Source organism: Seriola dumerili, unplaced genomic scaffold (genome assembly GCF_002260705.1).
Source record: "Seriola dumerili isolate Sdu_G_001 unplaced genomic scaffold, Sdu_1.0 BDQW01000161.1, whole genome shotgun sequence".
NCBI classification, from domain to species: Eukaryota; Metazoa; Chordata; class Actinopteri; order Carangiformes; family Carangidae; genus Seriola; species Seriola dumerili.
Window position 1 is genome coordinate 4,535,065 of NW_019174416.1, and position 15,181 is coordinate 4,550,245.

The 15,181-nt window shown below is 41.1% G+C and overlaps 1 protein-coding gene across 1 annotated transcript in view; it reads right to left on the reverse strand.

Annotated features, from left to right (window-relative positions):
- Positions 1-4,121: 4,121 nt before the first annotated feature.
- The window catches only part of LOC111226770 (connector enhancer of kinase suppressor of ras 2-like), a 62,486-nt gene continuing 51,426 nt past the window's right edge, over positions 4,122-15,181 (reverse strand). The window contains exons 14-24 of the mRNA XM_022752081.1: positions 14,972-15,009; positions 14,820-14,862; positions 13,386-13,434; positions 12,517-12,689; positions 11,230-11,303; positions 11,024-11,095; positions 8,557-8,627; positions 8,353-8,453; positions 6,903-7,500; positions 4,447-4,709; positions 4,122-4,331 (exon numbers count right to left, since the gene is read on the reverse strand). Of these exons, the coding sequence (XP_022607802.1) occupies positions 4,122-4,331; positions 4,447-4,709; positions 6,903-7,500; positions 8,353-8,453; positions 8,557-8,627; positions 11,024-11,095; positions 11,230-11,303; positions 12,517-12,689; positions 13,386-13,434; positions 14,820-14,862; positions 14,972-15,009 (1,692 nt within the window). The remainder of the gene's footprint in view (positions 4,332-4,446; positions 4,710-6,902; positions 7,501-8,352; positions 8,454-8,556; positions 8,628-11,023; positions 11,096-11,229; positions 11,304-12,516; positions 12,690-13,385; positions 13,435-14,819; positions 14,863-14,971; positions 15,010-15,181) is intronic.

Sequence of the window (15,181 nt, forward strand, 5' to 3'; positions counted from 1 at the left end):
GTGAACAGCTTCGACTGGTTCAAACCATGGTCACCTGCTGCCACCTAGTGGTCTGAGGAGGTACCTGCACCAGTTTGGTGTTCAGGTGATCTCAGCCAGCAAAAACGTGCTCACGCAGTGCTCTCAAGCTCTGAGTACACTGTAACTGTAGGTGATGACTTTTGTAAATGTGCATGCATGTAACTAAAGTTTTAAACATCACATTTTATTTTACAATACATTTGCATGGAAGTTATTTAACTGGTACCACATGTTCCGCATGTAAAGCAATTGCTAATGATGATACTCGCGATTTATTAGAGGCAAGAAAATTACCCAAGGGTCCTAGATCCAAACGGGCACCATATTCATTGCAAGTCTGATGCGTTTGGTAATGTGATTAACTTAAAAAAAAAAAGAGAGAGAGAGAACGTTTTCTGATTAACTAATAACAGTGAAAAACAAAAAACAAAACACAAACAACAACAACAACAACAGCAACAACAACAACAACCCAAAGAGAAGATTAACTAAAAAAGTTATTAGGGAACTGGCTGCAACAACTTAAGTGCAATGTTAACTCTCTGTTAAAATCTAGTAAATTGTGCTCACTTTGTGCATGCTCCTAAATGAACTTCAATCACATTACCACAAGCTAACCCAAGTAAAGTATTGTTCCAGCATAGCACAGAGCACTGGTTATAATGCATTTGCTGGTAAATTGGAAGTGATAGGATACATACACATTACACAGAGTGCAGTGAGTGGGTGGTCAGGAAGAATGGACCCAACAGCAACTTTTTGAACTGATTGTGACTGTGCATGGTTGTCAGTATGTTTCAGGTGTACTCCACCTCTTGCCCCCAGTGTGAACAGCCTCCTTACCCCCCTTGACCCTGTACAGGATAAGCAATATAAATAAAGGATGGATGCCATGAATATATGTAAAGTAGTGCATGCATAATAGCTACTCAAAGTGGTTATTTTTAGATGGAAGATTATGAAGAGTGAACAGGTAAAGGTTCAGTTTGCTCAAAGACATTTTAGATATACACATTAGTTACTGCAGAATAGAACATATTGTACCTGCCATTAATTTGAAATCTGGTCGTCTTTGTCCTGGAAACATCAGCTCAGAAGACACTGCAATGCTGTTCCAATAAATCCAAGAAGAGGTACTCATAAACAGAACATAGCTCATAGTGCAGAGGATTCAGTTTATTGAAGTCAAAGTTTAACAACTTAAGTTTACAATCTGTATTTTTTGTAATATATATTCATATATATGAAACCAAAAAAAGGCTACTTTAGGAAGAATAAATGTCATTTTCTTTCTTTTTTAATATCATCTTTAGTCAGTTTAATGTACAGAATAACAGTAAGCTAATATTATCCTTGAAAAAGAGCAATATGTTCCTTTTTTAATGTCGCAGTGCAACTTACATCTTAAACACCTGTGCAATGTACCATGAGGTGTACACCCCTGAAAGAACACACAGTGGAATCTCCCTTTTCGGCCTGTTTCTGCAGGTCTACACACACAAAGATCTGGGAGGGATAACACAGTCTGTGCCTACAAATCATAACTCACATAGCTCCTTAATCTACAGTATGTCGCCTGCTCAGTGGAGCAGCGGTTGGAAAAAGAAGACCAACACTACAGATGAGAAACGGAGAGAGGTCCGCAGACTAAAACTGTATTGTAGCTCTTCTACAGCTGTGTGTGTGTAGGATCGCCAGTAAAGTCAGTCCATCGTTGCCAAAGAGAGGGTTGGGAGGCACAGGGAAAGTGCTTGCATCATTTAGTTTTCTTTGTGGTACTCTCAAATCAACCATTCAAAAAAAACAAAAAAACATGAGCTATATCTCTGGGGTGTGTTTGATATTTCACGACAGTGTGACATGATGAAAAACCTGAACCTACACTCAAAGAACTACAGTTAAAATATGAAGAATAAGTACAGGTAGTGCTGGATGCAGCAGGTGCTACGCATGTCTCTCAGAGTCTTCGACACTGGGGGGCACCATTGAGTCCTTGGCCTGATATTGCAGACGAAATGATTCATCTGAGTTTCACAGACATTACAGACCAATTAATATAGAGGTCTTTGACCACCCAGTATCAATCAAATGCTTGGAGGGAATGTCAAAAACAAGCTTTTGTTTTGGAAGTAATTGTACTGTTGTCTCTCAGGTAAGACTTCTGAACCCTTTGGATGCGCGTCAGTCTCTATGTAAACCAAAACATCAAACTGAAAGCTCCTGGTTAGATGCTAAAGAAGGATCTGCATTAGATTGAATAACTGAGAGGCAAAAATGCCTCCCTCAGTTTTTGTACAGTTTGTGTCTTCAAACACCATCTAATGAAAAAAGACTTCAAACCTATGAACATACAAATAAAAAGTAATTCTTCAACAATACGTTTGCATGTACCATGCGCTACAAGTCTAATTATCTTGCAATCATGAGAGGAAGATAAAAAGAAAAAGAAACAAAAAAGAACACAAATGATCCACGATATTTTACCCTGTCCAATCAAATCAGTCCCAGGCCTTTTCTCATGCAACACATCACCAGGAGAAGAGTCAGCTGTGATGTAAACCAGTAAAAACTGTCAATCATCTGTCAGTGATGGTGGTGGTTGTTGTTGTTCGCCTCCTAGTTGTTCAACTGCTAAACACCCTGCATCTACAGAGTGAAGAGGGGGACACTGCAAAACCTTGGCATAGAATACATCATACTTTACATTATATCTATGACACAAAACGTAAATAGATTTATATATTCTTCTATGTTTAAATATATTTGTAGACTGTACACAAATCTTTAGAAAATGAGACGGCAAATGCTTTTACCTGATATTTTGAACAGCAATGGTAAAGAGGCCGATGAGACATAGACCCTGTGATGCAGCCAATGAGATATAGAGATATAGAAAGTGCATTCTTTGTAGTGAGTGACTCCTTTGAAAAGAACTCTCTAGCTCTTGCATTCGCTGTTTAAGAAAAAAAAAGAAAAAAAACCCAAAACAAAACAATAACAAATTGTTTTGCACCCACGCAAATACATACTCTCCGTCTTCCCTCCGCTACCTCTAGAAGCATATCACAGTGGTAGTGGAACGCAAACATTTACATCAGTATACACAGCAGTATACACATATACACAAGTCTTTGAGGACTAGAGAGAGAGAGAAGAAACAAGAGGAAAAAATTAAGAAAAGAGAAGGAGGAGATGGAGAGAAACACAGAGAGAGAGGGAGAGAGAATGCAAACTGAATCGTAGAATTGCACTCTATCAGAGGAGCCTCCTTCTGCAGATAAAATTGTGTGTTTTTTTTTTTTAACAGTTCACAGTTTGAAATAGTGTGCATCTAGCCAGCACAATGCTCGTGACACGTGTTTTCATCAGCTAAAACAGATAAACCAGCATTGATGGCTACCTTTCACAGTCTTACAGTAAAGTCGCTGCCCTTACTTTCCCCACACTGTCCCGTCAGATCAGCCTGGAGCAACAGTTAGGTCCCTGTAAATCAGTGAGATATGCAGTGAGAGAAAAAAAGAGATAGAGAGATAGATAGAGAGAGAGAGAGAGAGAGAGAAAGGGGGAGAACTGGTGGCTCTGGGTGCAAAGTTCATCAGTACAAAAGTACAGTGCTGTGGTGAAAAGGATTCTCCTCTGTATTGCTGCTACATAGCTCCCCCTGCCCCCTTAAATCAACCGGAAAAAAATAGCAAAACCAATACAAAGGAACGAACGTGTTAAAAAGTCTCCTTTTTTTCCATTTTGCTCGACAAGCGTGTGGAGTTTATGCTGAGTTCCATAGACAAAGGAAGATTAATGCTTTCTGTTCAGGCATGCAATAGGCACCCTGTGGGGTCCTCAGGATTATCAAAAGTTCATACACGCAGGTCTCAGACTGTTCCCTCTATGATATTTACACATCTTACAATGTGTGTTCCTGTATGTGTGTTTGTGTGAGTGCGTGCTCAGAGTCGTGATCAGGGGGAGAGGGTTTAGCTAATGTAAAGCTCCGTGTGTGTGTGTGTGTGTGTGTCTGTGCGTGTGTGCATGTGTGTGTGTGTGTGTGTGTGTGTAAGTGAGTGTGCATATCAGTTCAGTCTCTGCTTCTCTTCTCTGTCTCACACGTGTGTCTCAATGAAGGAGTGTGTGTGGGTCATGAGAGGTGCAGCCAGCGGGGACAGGTCGTCCTGGCCGTTGGTGCCGGGGCTGAGCTGGCAGATGTCTGAGTAGAGCTCGCTGTGCCACTGCTTCCACTCTCTGAAGGTCTGGGAGCACAGGCCAGGGTCCTCCAGGAGGGCACAGATTACTGCCAGCTCTGACTCTTTGGCCTGGGGGAGCAAAGAGACACCAAGAGATTACCACATTGTGTCCTCGCACATCTAAATCTTCTTTAAATCCCCAAATCTTTGCTGTGTTTGTGACAGAATCCCCTCTTTGTGCTACCTTCAAGGTGCTGCGGAGGGCTCGCACCCGGTGTAGCCTGTCGTTGAGCAGAGGGTCCCTGGCTCTCTGGGTGAAACAGCGTCGAAGCTCTTGCCTGCTACAAGGTCTGGGGTCTCCTAGGGCCGTCACGTTAGCTTGCTCCAAGGCCCGGTACAGCTGCTCTAGACCATCTAATGGCTCTGGCTCACGGCCCTCTGACACCCGCCGCTCCCTTCCTTCTGACACCCTCCTCTCTCTGCTCTCAACTCTCAACTCCCGCAGGTCTGAGACAGCCAGGAGACGACCAGTAAGAGTCAGATTCATAATGTACACTGGTGTGTTTAATGCTAACAGAGCAGAAATGCTACCAAACAACATGACCTACTGCCTCGTGCTCCTCCCCAGTGGCACTGTGCCATTTTCATGTAGCAAATTAAAACCTTTAAAAAAATGTACTTTAATTTTTATTTCTTCTGACATCAGGCCTCATGCAAGAACCACTCATCCAAACAGAATAGTGTTTAAGTGGCACATATGAGGGATTTAGCAAAACTTGTTGCATTCACAAATGATCTTTCTTTGCTTTTTTGAACCACTTTGATCCCTACTAATACAATACGTCTGTGTGGAGATTTCCTGATGTCACTTTTGTGGGATGTAAATGCATTTTAAAGATGCTGTTGTGCAACATTTTAATGTTCTCCTTCTTCTAGCTTAGTTATTGATGTGTTGTTGATATTTGTGATGTACTGCCTTTGTGCTTCCACTCTGTCAGATGTGCCTTCTTGATTTTGTAATTGCTTTGAGATGTTTATCACTCTAAGCAGGATGGATGGTTAACCAGACCTGTCTTCATAGAGCCTGTCAGGCTACTGATGTGTGTATATACATGTACCGTATACTGCATATATATCAAAGATTGAGTTTCCCTCCTCAGACTCTTTCATTTGAATCAATTTTGGAGGCCTGAAGAGGTTAGAGGGTATAGATTAGAAAAAAGTAAATATCAGAGACACCGCCCCACCACACACACACACACACTGCCACCAAAACAAATACATTTAGTTAGGCCTGTGAGGATCCCCAGTGCTATATGAAGGCTTGACAAGACTTGCATGAGGTTCTTGAAGACATTTCACCTCTCATCCAGAAGGCTTCTTCACTTCTAACAGACTAGTGGGGAATTCCAGGCATTTAACTTCTTGTGGGGTCTTTAACACCTTGAGAGTCAGTGAGGACCCATGTGAGTCCTTGACACCCCCTCCTCCCCTCCCAAAAACCACCACCACCACCCCATTTACTTGTACTTTAGTAGTAGTAGTGTTTCCAGATTATGCCACTTTATGATTCTACTTCACTCCAGCCACAAATATTGCAGCTTTAGTTACTTGTTACTTTGAAGATTAAACCTGTGTTTTGTTTAGACTGACATCACTTCCTCATTGTTTGTGGCCCCAAAGACTGCACAGCTGTTTTGTGTAAAACAATAATAATAATGAATGCAAAATTAAATTCTTCTTTCCCCATTACATACTCCTTTGCTTTTTGTCTGACTTTATTAAAACCCAATATGTAGACATGAAGTGAGGTCATAATTCTAATCCCTTTGTGAAGTGATATATATGAAGGTATTAAAATACAGAAATGACCGTAAAGCATCATTGTTACACCAGCTGAAGAGATATTTCAAATCTACATGGTCTATGTATGAACAAATATCCTCTATTCTATTTTTTCCCCCAAAAAATGTACAGTGTATCGTACTTTTCATGTTCACGTAGCTATTAGAAATCCTAATAGATTCATTAGAGCAGTGCTACGTAAAAGAACAGATGAACATCTGTTATATTAAACGTTGTTTTACAGCTGGGGTCTCTGAGACCACAAACCGAAGCTGACTTCCGAAACATGTCAACATATCAGTTCAACAATATTATACAGTATATTTTTTGAGCTGCTGCAGAGGGCCTGGGGTCTCCAAGAGCCACAAGAGATTTTATGTACAAAATAATATGCTCTTCCATTAAACTACCTAACTTCAACCTAAACCACAAAGTATATTAAAAAATAAAAATCTGCTTCACCTCAAGCAACTACAACAATAAAATGCTACTTACATGTTGTTGCATCAGTAATAATAATCTGCTAATGTAATATTTAATACTAAAACACGCAGAGGAGCCAAATTGCATTATGGCAACTTTTACTTTTGATGCTGAAGGTATTTTTGCTAATAATACTTAGGTACTTTATTATGGAACATTTTCAGTGCAGGTCTTTTACTTATACTGAAGTATTTTGACAGTGTGGTATTGTTACTAATTACAACATAATGAATATGCAGTACATACTGTATGTATTATAATGAATAGTATAATGTTCTTGAGTCATTTGTTACTTAATAGTCTGTTCTTCCTGTAGATATTCCTGCTGCTCTCTTTGTACTGTATAATTCAGACTGTGTGTAATTCTCTTACCCTCCTCACCCTCGAACATATCTCCAGCCTGCCCCTCTGCCTCTTCATCCTCGCTCCTCTCCTCCATATGAGCTGAGGTGTGTAGCAGCTTTCCTGGCATTGGGTCCCTGTTCCTGGGCAGACTCTGGCTCCGCTGCTTGTGGGAGCGTCGGTGTGTGTGACTGTGTGTGTGTGGCCCCCGCTCCAGAGGAAAGGGCCCGTCCCGCTCCCTGTCCCTCTCTGCGGCGTGATGTCTCCGTACGGGCAGAGTGGCCTGCCTGCGTCTCTCCGGGGACATGCCCTGTCTGCCCAGGCCTCCGTAGAGCCCCATGTCTCCGGCCATGGTCCCCATTAGGCCTCCGTAATCATTCTCCCCCGGCGCCGTCTGGAGGAAGTGCAGCCCCGCGCTGGTCAGAGGGGTCTCAATGAGGTCCTGCCAGGAACGACGCTCACGATGGGAAGAGCGGCAGCCGGATGAGTGTGTACTGGTGCTGCCTGTGCCCGTGCCCATGCCCATACCGTCTCCACGCTGGTCCTCAGCTGAGGAGTGGGAGTGTGTGGACTCGCTGGAGAAGTGTCGGCCGTGCTTGGGCTCCGGGAAGGGGCTAGAAGAATTGACCTGGGGAGGGAGAGGGGAGGTGGAAGAGACCATCTGTGGAGGGATTGGGGAGGTGGAGGCACTCAGTGGTGGAGGGAGTGGGGACGGAGTGGAACGCATGAGGCTCATGGAGCTGACTGAGCGGGGCAACTGGTCATAACTGTGGAGGAGGTTTGACTGAAGGGCCCAGGGGTAGGTGAGGTGGACAGGGTTGGTTAGTATGGGGAGGGTTGACGAGGGACAGATAAAAGTTGACAGAAAGGTGTGAAGTGTGAGCACAGATACAGAGATACAAGGAGAATGTGACCCGCAAAACAAGGAGGAGGAGGAGGAGGTGTGCAAGGACAGAGAGAGGAGAGAAGAAGAAAGGACAGGAAAGTATAAAGGACAGAAAGAGACCAATAGATGAGAAAAAAGAAGCAATGAGATGGCAGATGAGTTACTGCAGGAAGGATTGATATGACTGTTGAAATGCTCAGTGGGAAAACATGGTAGCAATGCCACTGCGCCTTAATATAAATGTCTGAGTTTCATCTGAATAAGGGTATGTTTTCATATTTATTTTCAAGATGTAATGTGCATTGTCAATTGTCACCCCCTAGAGGTCAGATTGTGTCTTAGTTCTGGCAACAGAACACAGAGAAGTGATGGTCTTGGCTGCTTACCGAACCAGATAGTCTCACACTCTGATGTTTTATTAATGCTTAGAGCTCTGGTCTATGCAGCTCTGAAAACTGTGGGGCTTTTAGGAATAAAATATTCCATCAGAATGAAACACTGCAAAGAAAATGTTGAGTGTGGGTGAGTTTGTGTGTTTGTGTGTGTGTGCGTGTGTGTGTGTGTGTTTGTGTGTGTGTGTGTGTGTATACTTACTGATGGTGTGCGGTGATAAGTATCACAGAGGGATGAGGGTCCCTCCTGTTTGAGTGTCATCGAGCCGTCGACCTCGTCTTGATCACTCTCACTCCAGTAGTCTGATATTGAGATAAGAACAGAGACACACACACACACAAATGTAAGAGATTCATTGGCGAAAAATTAGAAGAAATAATTTCAAACCAAGCCAATTCATCTTACCTTCATCAGGGCGTGGCACCTTGTCATCTGGTGTGTAGCCAATAGCAGCTAACCCCAGTCGGTTCATCCACCTATAGGAAACAAGGAAAGGAGAAAGGAAAGGGGAGGGATGAAAAGTTAGGAGAAAGGAAAGCATCAGGGGATGTATTAGAAAAGTAGCAGAAAGGAGGAGAGGAGAGGAGAGGATGGGTTATAGTGGGTAAATGGTAGGTGATGAATAAAGACTTTCATTCTAAATAATTTAAGTGCTGTCTCTTAACAGTTGATATCTGTCTAGCTGACTCCATCCCCCTGACGAGGAGAGAAAAGAATCAAGATAATTAGAGAGATGAATGCAAAAAGAGAGAAGTGACACTCCTCTGTCCCATTGTCTCTCAACACTGAGTCTCAGATGGTGTTCTTTCTCTGCATTCACACTTGTCTTCTTCCCGTCCTGACTTGTCCTCTGCAGACACCTAATAATAAGGTCGCTACCAAGAATAGAGGCCCAGTCTGTGGCACGAACAACAGAACTGATTTCTAATTGTCAACAAATCCCATGTAAAGACCCAAACTGACAATCAACTGGTCCTAATAACAAGTAGGATAAATGTGGCCAGTCCTGATGTTGTTGTTGTGCAAAAACTTAAAAACACATAAACTGTCCATATTGTTGAACACGGGCACTGCAGTTTACGTTGAGTTAATCCCAAATACAACATCCTGCTGCTATAATTATTCAACAATTTGTATTATTCGACAGCTGAAAATAGTCCCCACCAGATGCATTATTTTGTCTTGTTTCAGTAATGTTTTCTAAAAACCACAGTGCCCACTTTTTGTAGGAAATTATTGACTGTTTCGTAAAAAGATTACATCTATAGAAGGATGTGTAGCACTAGTGAAAGGTTTTACTCTTTGCATAGAATTTGTTGACAATAAGGAAAAATATAGAATGACACCTGCTTTATCCTTGTCAGTTATGAATGTTAGTTTAGTCCTTTCCTTGAAATAAACCTTCAGTGTGACTTCTGGTTATACAGTGGCCTCAGAAAGTATTCAGACCCCTTGTGATGTAAATTTAACTTTAAGTGCACACGACCCCAGTCTCAGGTCGTGTGCACTCTGGGGCAGGTTTTCGTCAAGGACCTCTCTGTATTTAGCTGCATTCATCCTTCCCTCTGTTCTGACCAGTCTCCCTGTTGCTGCTGCTGAGAAGCCTCCCATAGCGTGATGCTGCCACCACCATGTTTGACTGTGGACAGTGTCTGGAGTACTCAAAGGGTTCAGTTATTTTTTCTCATCAGAGCAGAGAATCATATTATCTCCTTTAAATACTGTTTGGCAAACTCCAAGTGAGATGTCATGTGCCTTTTACTCAAAGTGGCCTCTGTCCAGCCGCTCTACCATAAAGGCCTGATTGATGGAGAGCTGCTGACATGGTCGTCCTCCCAGCAGGTTCACCCATCTCTGCAGAGGACTTCTGAAACTCTGTTAGAGTGACCACTGGGTTCTTGGTCACCTCAATGACCATACCCTTTTTGCTCTGTTGCTCGGTTTGGCCATTGTAGGAAGAATCCTGTTGGTTCTGAACTTCTTCCATCTCACAATTATTGAGGCCACTGCGCTCCTGGGAACACTCAAAGCTTTAGAAACGGTTTTATACCCTTGCCCTGATCCATGCCTCACCACAATTCTATTGTGGTCTACAGGGAGCTCCTTTGACTTCATGGCTTGATTTTTGTCCTGACATGCAGTGTGACTTGTGGGACCTTGGTGTGTGCTCTTTCTAAACTGTGTCCAATCAATTCAGTTTGACAGAGGTGCCACAGGCTCCAAGCTAGTTCCAGATAACATCTCAAGGATAATTAACAGGATGCACGTGACCACAGTTTGGAGTACCACAGTAAAGGGTCAATGTTTTGATTAGTGTAGACTGATCGGCCAAATTGCCAATTTTATCAATTTAAAATTAAATGTACACAATAAAGTGTGCAAAAAGTGAAGGGTCTGAATGCTTTATGAAGCTCATGTATAAGACAAATTTTCTGGTTCCTATGCCAATAACTACCTATTCATACTTACATGCAAATGCATGCGAACATGTGTGCAACAGTGGTGTCACACATACAACTCCAAACACAGTATGGAAGTCAAATATAGCTGGTTAATTACTCTCCCCCAATTATCTCCCCATGTCACTGAGGAGAGGTGAGGATAATTAGAGCTCATCAAATAACACTATGTTCTCCCTCTCACACAAGCACACACGTGACACTAACACACATTTACACACACATACACAGCTCTACATTTAACAACACAGGGCCCGGTTCATGTCTTATTCATGCACAGTGTTGTGTTGAGCGAGCCGTTGCCTTGTGCAAACTTGGTTTACTCAGTTAAAGTATTCATGTAAGAACACGTGACATCTCCAGTCTCCGACAAACACACACTCAGAGAGTCACACAGACACACAATCGCTCACCTGTTCATTTCTTCAAGACAATCTGTGGCGAAGAAGAAGCTCTTGATTTTGGGATGACAGGCTTTGAAGGCACTGCAGTCAGACAGGGAGAAGAAGACTGATTAGTGTTTTTGTTTATGCGCGGTGGGTTTGTGTGCGTTCGTGTTGTGTGGGCGAGCGCAAATGTGCTTGATTAGTAATTTTGGCGACATGTGAGGGACACTCACAATTTCCGTCTGCACTCTATGGCTCGGTCTATTCTGAACTCAGGGAGGCTGATGAAGCCCTCAGCCTTCTCGTCCTACAGGCAGAGACAGATGGAGAGTGGAGGTACATCATCAACACAGAACAAAATGTCATGCATACTGAAATATCCATTACATTTGGGATAGTAGTACTCTAGTCAAGCATATGAAAACAACATATGTTGTTTACATTGGCGGGATAAACTCCTTTCACCACTTAACATGAAAAAACTGAGATGTATAAACAAAACATATTTACAGTTAACGATCAGGTCTGGATCAGTTGTCTTTTTCTTCATAATATTACAATTATTCCATTCAATCCATTGATCCAAACATCTAAACAACATCCTCGAGTCTCACAGTGAGTCAGAATGAGGTCAAAATGCGCTGAATGTGTTGAACGGATCTAAAAGTATGACTTAGAGCTGCAAAAGTTAGTTGATTAATTGATTAGTTGATTGACAGAATACTAATCTGTAACTATGTTGATAACCGATTATTCTTTTTAAGTCAATATTCAAGAAAAAAATGCAAAACATTTAAAGGGTGCAACTTCACAAATGTGAGAATTAGCCGCTTTCCTACTTTTTTCTGGAGTATAGACAGAATGATTAACTGATTAATCAAGAAAACAATTTGTGGATTAATCAACACTGAAAATAATTGTTAGTTGCAATGGCAAAATGACAAAAAACTGATTCTGAGTGATGAAAAGCAACTGAATGGATTCCCCATATATGCAAGTAAAAAAGGACCTAACATTTATATTCTTTAATCCCTAAACCTTCAACGTTTTTTATTTACAAATGATTCATTATAAAAATTCTTTGGAAATAGTGACCATCAAAAAACACCACTGTGTGAATAGGATGGAAAATGAATTCCTAAATGTTACACTAATTATCTGTAACATTTATACTTAATTCCTTCAAATAATGTCTTGTGTGTTTTCATGTTTTTGGTTGTTTGTAAAAATCCTCAGCTAGAATCTAACTGGGGACATTGTTATAATGTGTGGATTTTTAAAATGAGACATTACAGTCTCCTTCGACTGTTTTTATATTCTGAGTTGTACTTTTTATGTGTAAAATCTGTCTTTTGTTTAAGCTGTAATGTTAGTGTTACAGTAACTTTGTTAAGAAAGTGGTTTAAATGGAAATTTAAACAAGCATTCAAAGCATAGTGCAAAGTTAGAATAATGAAAATGATGAGTTTGACTCTGATAATAAGGATAGCATTTAACAATATTTGAATGTGATGCCTTACATTTTGGTTTGTGTACCAGTAGAGGCAGGACTCTTTGAGGATAAACCAGTATTTCCTCCATTTCTGAGTGAAGTAGCCTTTGGCGTCCTTCTTCTTCCACAGCCAGCCTTCACAGTCACCGTGGCCCAGGTCCTTACAGGAGATTCTCCTTCGACTGGCACTAGTGAGGGAACCTGAGGAGGAAGAAAATGTTGATAATGAAAGTGATTTTCATAGCATTTGGAACTAAATTGAGAAAAATACTAGTAGAGAAGTATAAGTGTGGTCATGTATTTAGTGGTTCCAATCTAACAGACTGAATCCAAATGTCTGTACTCTCTCTAAGTCTGCAGCAGCTCACAGTAGGATTTTATTCCTGTAAAATCAGCAATGTGAACTGTTGAATCCCTCCAAACTAAAGGATTTTCAGTACATCTGCAACTCTGATGAATACCCAGAGTATTACACCAGTGACAGTGATAAGTTAGGAGTATCCAAAAATAGGAAACAGTCAATCAGTGCAAGTAAAATGAAGGAAAAAACAGAGATGGCAGGCATTAGCAAGAAACTCTGTAAATGTAAATTATCTATTTTGTAAGCGCAGAGTTATTATTATAGTGTGGGCATTACTGTTTTCATCATGTACTGTAAATCTGGGCTTTTGACACACATAAGCATTGTGTTATATCATCAAGCCTGTCTCAGCTCTCCTTTTGATATGTCAAGCTATTCTCTCGCAATGACGCACCACAGTGAAAATTCGCAGCACCTAAAATCTGTCTGAGTTCAGACATTTGCATAGTCATATTTTCTTGGTAAAACATTTGAGTCTCTATTGGGCCACATATGCTAACATAGGGTAAATACTACTGCAATACTAGAGTGCCTACCTTTACTTCTCTTTTTGGTTTTCGTTCTTAGAGAGGTGTAATGGAAAGACTAGGGAAGAAAGAAAAAAGATGTTAGCTAAAAAAATCCTGAAATAGACAACACACAAGTAAAAATAAGGAGAAAGTAATGTTCAGGTGAAAGTTTCTTTGTTGTTGTTGTTGATAAATTTCCCACATAAAGAGGAACAGCCAGTTCACTCTCTCTTTTTTTTTTTTTTATCTTATTTTCATTTTATCAGGCAAACAACAGAGAGGATTACAAGCACAGAGGGATCACAATACTAAAACTGCTACAGCCGGGAAGTGACCTACAACCTGTGACGGAGATCAAAAAGCTGCCTGCCACAGCATAGCTGAAAATGTTGAGTCGGATTGTCGATATTTAGGTCAGAAATTTGAATTTTTCTCAAATTAAAGCGCACTGATAATGAAATCCACCCACAGTGGTCAAAATTTAGCCAGCATGACTTTTGCTGAACAGTGGCTACAACCACAAGTGACTGTGACACATTTAATGCTGTGTATTAATGTAGCAAAACAAAAGAGTGATGAAGTCAGTAACTCAGTAGCTAATGTCTGTTACACAGCAATGGCTATCTTAAGTGAGTTAACATTAGCTAACATTAGGCAACACAAGCTACTGGTCATATTAGACCAACTATGGTTGTAGCAGCAAAACCACAGTTGAACAATGGTGCCATTTATTGCTTATGAATTCAACTTTTCATTTGTGAAAGAAAAATATTCTCTCTTCTTCTAAAAGTTACATAGCATTGTTTTAAAATTATTTAATTATTATTCATTTAAAATGTATTTTGTGTTTAGATTATGTCAGCAAGCTAGCATGTTGTTGCAAACACTACTGAACTGTGCACTAGCTAATGTAGCCAATAGAAGCTAGTGTGAGTAGGCCTGGTGGCTATAGGTGTTAACATTGACACAGCTGAATAAGTCTGCTGGCTATTTATCTAGGTGACAAAGATGAATAAATGTCTGTTTATAGTCATCTACGCTGACTCATTGTATGCTACAACTCACAGTGCTTTGAAGGAGAGGCTAGTGCTAATGACTACGGCAGCTTCCTGTGTCACAGTAACCTAAATATGGAAACCAATTTACCTAATCCGACTGTTATCTTTTATTTAATTATCACAGCCCTGAATGGATTTAATCTCAGGTATCTCTCCTACTCTTGTGTGGCTGTATGTTCAGCCGTTATTTGGACACAATTGATCTCCATGTAACTGTGGATGTGGTTGCTAGGAGATTGATGATGTAAGTGTGAAGCCACTGTTGCTTCATTAAAATGGGGTTTGAGTCAGAATCAAAACGTACTGGAAAGACAGCATTGTTTAAAAATCAGAACCAGTGTGCATAGATAAAAAAAAAACAATAAATAGACAGTCAGAACCGAGACACTGTCTGCTCTCCTACCTTCCTCATGGAGGCCCCTCCTGAGCTTCCTGAGCCCGAGTACCTGCAGAGGGACAGACAGGATTAAATATAACCACAAACAACTCTCACCGCTCCTTCTATCAATCACAAGCATGTGGTCTAACCACAACCAACCACAAATACAAACTCACCTGTCTGTTGTGTCTGCTCGCAGTGTGTCTGCACCTCGCTGGTGGACAGAGGAAAAAAGAAACAAAGACTTAATCTAAGGGCTTCCAGAAACCCTCCCTACCTTCTGTACATGGTTACAAACGTACACAGTCACACACAGACACAGATACATACACACACACGTCTATTGTGCATCTGTGTTGTTATTTGCTATCATTATTCTGAAAATG